Here is a 5112-nt window from a genome sequence, read left to right on the forward strand (position 1 = left end):
AAAATAATGCTTGCAGTTCGATTCTTTGTGGCCGGTGCATGATATCGAAATGTCGGCGATGAAACGTGGGTATGCATTAGAACATCTCCCCCAAATTCTATACACAGATCTCCATCTCCAAGACTGTCTGTCGTTTGTGCTTGAAAGCTTTCCTTATTCTTCAAATCAAAACCGCTACGCTCCCGCACCCAGCCCAATTAGAATTGCATTTTACCTCATCGACGGCGTTCAACGAATGATCAAGCTAATACAAACACAATGCGCTACACCTTATGAACAGCCGTGTCAAGGTCTATCAGCCACACCGACCTAAATTATGCATCACGTGACTCCCCGTAAACTCTTCCCATGCGCATGCCTGCTTTTTTCTGTGTATCGATGGATATTATTTTATTCGACACAGGCAGGTGGAGGTGGAGTTCAGCATGACATTTTCTCTCAATATTATCTTAAGAGCAGCATACCCCACTGCTGCGAGGAAACAAGAACTTTCACTGGTACGAGGGAGATCCAGATCGACTTCAATAAAGAGATCCGGTGTGTCTCGGACTCAGGCTTGAGTTAATTGTCACGAACTTGCTCCAAGCAGGTGCTTTAGCATGTATGCATCAAGTACGTCGCGCGCATTACTTCGTTTCTGAAATCTTTCTTTGTGCAACATTACAGTCTCTTAGAGACCGCTGGCTAATTTTGTTTCCTTTTCTGATGATTATGTTAACCAAGTACTCGAGTTGAATGAGGGACGTGGATTGTCTTTTTCTACCATGTGAACTGTTTGACAAACTTGAGTACTGAATTGGGAGCAGATACAGATGATACTCTGCTTTGATATTGCTGCCATTTCCTGCAATGCACAGGATAGTTCGGCTGCTTTAAGAACATAATCATAATCATCTATCGCATGCAAAAAAGCTGAGCCGTTCACTAGTTCTCAGCAACCATCACCATGCATTCACTCACGAGCCTGAATGGTACGAGGGAACTTGAGGAGCAGGCCGAGGAGGCGGGGTCGAGCGTCACCATCGTCAACATTTTCCAACTCATTTTCGGAAGCCTGGGCATTGTCGGGAACCTTCTCTGTATCGTTGTTTTCAAACGGAGATCGAAGCAAAACCAGACAAACTTCCTAATCATCATGCAGGCCGCTGTGGACATGGTGGCATCCGGGTTTCTAGTTGCGCTTACCATCACCACCATTCTTCCCGTATCCGCTCCGCCCCCCTGGGTTTTTGGTACCATCTACTGCATAATATGGAAGTCTTCTGTACTTTTATGGGCATCGTTTGCCATTTCAACCTTCAACTTGACCATAATATCGATCGAGCGATATATCGCAGTGGTACACCCGATGCAATACTCCAGTCTTTTCAAGCGCTCATCGACAATGTTCATGGTCGCCTGCACTTGGTTTGTGGCACCGTCAATCAACATTGCCTACAACGGTATCGTCAACGAATACCACGGAAAATGCACGGAAGTGTTCAACAGAGCCCGAACTGTCTTGTCAATTACACTCTTCTTTTGGGAGTACTTCTTTCCCATCTGTGTCATGATCTTCTCCTTTCTGTCTATAGCTTACAAACTTCTGAAGATGAATCGGGTGTCAGATCTCCTAGCGTCGAGCAACATGACGGAGCACAACCAGAGTTCCACTATGCCCTCACCTTCGTCCTTCGTGGACAATCAGCAGAACCAGCCTTGTCCGGGTGGCGCGAATCAAGCTCGTCTCGAGACCAACACCAAAGCCACACCCGATGGCGTTCCTGCTCGCGATAGTCTCCAGCCGCCGTCAATCTCTCTGGCCGTAAAGCAACCTGTGTTGACCAACGCGGGAACGCCCCGTACTGTCCGTGAGGGCACCCGCAGATCAGGGGCTTCAGTTCGTCGCTTGAAGATCACCAAAGTCCTGCTCCTGGTGTCTCTCGGATACATCATCTGCTGGTCTCCCAATCAGTGGTATTTTTTGCTCGTCAATCTGAAGGTGATCAACCTGCGGCAAGTGCCGTATCGAGTGACCGTTATCATGTCCACTTGTAACACCTGCCTAAATCCTTTCATATACGCCTTGCAGATGAAGAATTTCAGGGATGATGTTCGAGCTTGTTTTAGGTGTCTGTCACGATAAGTTCCGTAAATTTTTATCACGAGATTACGCTGACCTCTCCATGTCTATCACCCCTTACCACTAGAAAAGAACAGTGACTTGTTTTTCATGGCAAAGGTTTACGTATGTGTCACTTTATTTTCACAGGCAAAATAAAACAATTAGAATAGGCAGCCTATATCAGCTATAACGCACAGATTCAACGTCCACTGTTCGAGCTGTCACTATCAATTTTACTGCTGTTCCAGAGTGTTTATTGTCATTCTTGCTGCGAGATGGACCAATTTAATTGTCGCAGATATACAGACATTTGCAATATGTTAGATATCTTTTTTTTAATTACCGTAACATATATAGATATACAAACATATTTTGCAATTATAGTTATATATCTTTGATATTACCGTATCTACAACATGTACACATTGAGAGAAGGAAAACGCATTCTTAACTTGATGTTTTGCCGGTGTCAGATTTGGAGTTACCGTAAGTATTTTGACTTTGAGTTAATTGTAGCCCACTTCATATGACTCTACGGTGATGTTAATGTAGCAACCTCTAAATGCTAAATGCAAATTTTAGAATGCTATATGAGAGAAGATTTTAAAGTGAGAATACTGTATGTGAGTATATGTATATATTATGTGCATATGTGTATAATACATAACTGCAGATTTCTGCCTCTTTCACAAAGGCTCACATCTGTAAATTCACTTCGAAGATCTGTTAAGGAATTTCTCACCCACTACTGTTGGGCATGAATAAATTGCCGACATTTCTAATTCAATTGTAAAGAACCGTGGACTGAAATCTCACTTTTAGTGAAAAATTATCAATTTAGGGCACACGCACCTTTGAGACTCCATGCTGTATTCTTCAGAATTGGAACACGTTCAAAGCTGAGAGTGTGCATCGCGCTTTAACCTCCTTTAGAATTATCTCAGGCTGTAAGTGGTTGATTGCCAATCTCTCTTAAATTTGATTTGATTTGATTTAATTTTTGCATACTTTTCACGCAAGAATACAAAACTAATTCAGTTGAGAATATTGAATACAAAAGTGTAATGTAATTCTGTTCTGTGCAGGCTGTACATTACCAAAAAAAAAATGCAAAGGAATACACAGTTGTAGTGGTGCTATCCAGAGAAAAGGACCATAATTCGTGAAGAGAGTCGAGTACTTGCGAAAATGCAATCTTATTGTTTTCCTCTTTTATCATCTATTGAACATTTCTTCAAGAAAAGTTTTTTAAAATATGACACATGAAAAGGGAATGAGGTTTAAAATGAGCCAAAATCTATACCTTTGCAACAAGTTTACTGCAATTTAATATATTGGTTAAGACCATGGTCAAGTCGTAATTGGCGGCTACAAATCACAGTAGGAATATAGTCCTTGTCCAGAGTTAATGCTGTCTTCATATTATCTTTTGAACTATGAAGGGAAGGTCAGTGTGTTGTATGTGCTCTGTGCTGCTATATATCTTCAGTCAGTAAAATGTAAATGATTTGCGAGCTCAATGTTCCATCCCTCAGCACTGCATACTGCATAAACTGCACTTTTTCGAGTGGCACTACATGTTTCCACTTTAACATTGCGATTTCCGTGCCCTTTTAGTGACTGACGCAAATCCGTTCCCCGAGAAACAGATTTTGGAAAAAGATTTTCAGCATTCAAGCACTTTAGACATGTTACTTTTCATTCAGTAAGATATTCCAAGTAGATATTTGTGTAATGATCACAGTTGGAAGTGTTTATACAAGACGTGTTTAGAATTGTTTCATTCTTTCCCTTTATAACATAATCACTTTTCACCCGATGAGATATTTCAAGTAGATATTTGTGTAGTGAATGTCGCAGTTGCAAGTGTTTATACAAGACCTGTTTTTTTTATCTTTTCTTTCACTCTTTCTATTCACATCATTTGTGTTGTCGACAAGTGGGTGATACTATTGTTGTTATTGCCTTGGGATACTTTCAACCACTTTAAGAGAATCTCCTATTATAAGTTCATGACATATAAAGATCTAGGACAATACTTGCTCGTCACATACAACACTGGGTGATTAAATTGCAACGCGTAATTGCATTCGTGCACGCTTTCACTTGTCCTGAAAATGGAGTGGCGTGTTCCACTTCATTTAAAAACAAAAAATCTTTACTCTTTTCTTCTCTGTTCCTTCTCCTTTCTTCATGTTCCTCGTTGTTTTGTAATGACAACGTGTTCTGTCGTCTTGATACAATGTCGAGTCTTTTATGCATGTGTCTTTTTTACGTGTTTCGGCAAATATGTGTTTGTGTGTGTGTATGTGTGTGTGTGTGTGTGTGTGTGTGTGTGTATTCTTGGTTCTTGGTATTCTTGGTTGTCTTTTTTTGCTTTGTTTTTTGGTCACCATATTCTCTGGTACACACTCACGGCCAATTGAAATTTTATTTTTTTAATTTGTATGTCTGATGTATAATTGTATGAAAATAATTTACTTTAGTTTCCCACAATTTGATATTGCGTGCATTATATTGAACAGTAATGATAACGTTATATTCTATTATTTCTGTACATAATAGATTTCGGATGATGATGTACGTTATCTACACAAAACTATTTACTGAGTGATCCATGTTTTTACAAACTCTTCTGTTCATGGACCACTCATTTCCATCACTGTTATTCATTTTAGAACTCGCGGAACGTTTCACAGTGTTTGTGTCCATGTGTGTGTGTGTGTGTGTGTGTAGGGGGGGGAGGTGGTTGTTCCTTGGTTTTGGTAAGATTAATGTACTCTCTTCCCCCCCCCCCCCCCCCCCCGCCCTCCACTTCGACGGGAAGAATCTCTGGACATGCTGGAAGAGCACTTGAAAGTCATGGATCTTCCTGCTGTTTTTTCAAGTTCATTTATTTTCATTTCCAACAAACAAAATAATTGGAAGTACAATGAAACATTCGTATAAACAGATGTCAGAAAATCAGTACCACAATGCGATCAACAGAAATAACATTGTAAAACAGA

At 40.5% G+C, this 5112-nt stretch overlaps 1 protein-coding gene across 1 annotated transcript; it reads left to right on the plus strand.

Annotated features, from left to right (window-relative positions):
- Positions 1-946: 946 nt before the first annotated feature.
- On the plus strand, positions 947-2125 carry LOC139721298 (octopamine receptor beta-2R-like). Its single transcript, XM_071632620.1, has one exon. The coding sequence runs from the start codon at positions 947-949 to the stop codon at positions 2123-2125; it is 1179 nt and encodes a 392-aa protein (XP_071488721.1).
- The last annotated feature ends 2987 nt before the right edge of the window (positions 2126-5112 follow it).

The sequence above is a fragment of the Diadema antillarum genome, unplaced genomic scaffold (genome assembly GCF_040938485.1).
Source record: "Diadema antillarum isolate AM-2024a unplaced genomic scaffold, OU_Dant_1.0 scf00000141, whole genome shotgun sequence".
Taxonomy (NCBI): domain Eukaryota; kingdom Metazoa; phylum Echinodermata; class Echinoidea; order Diadematoida; family Diadematidae; genus Diadema; species Diadema antillarum.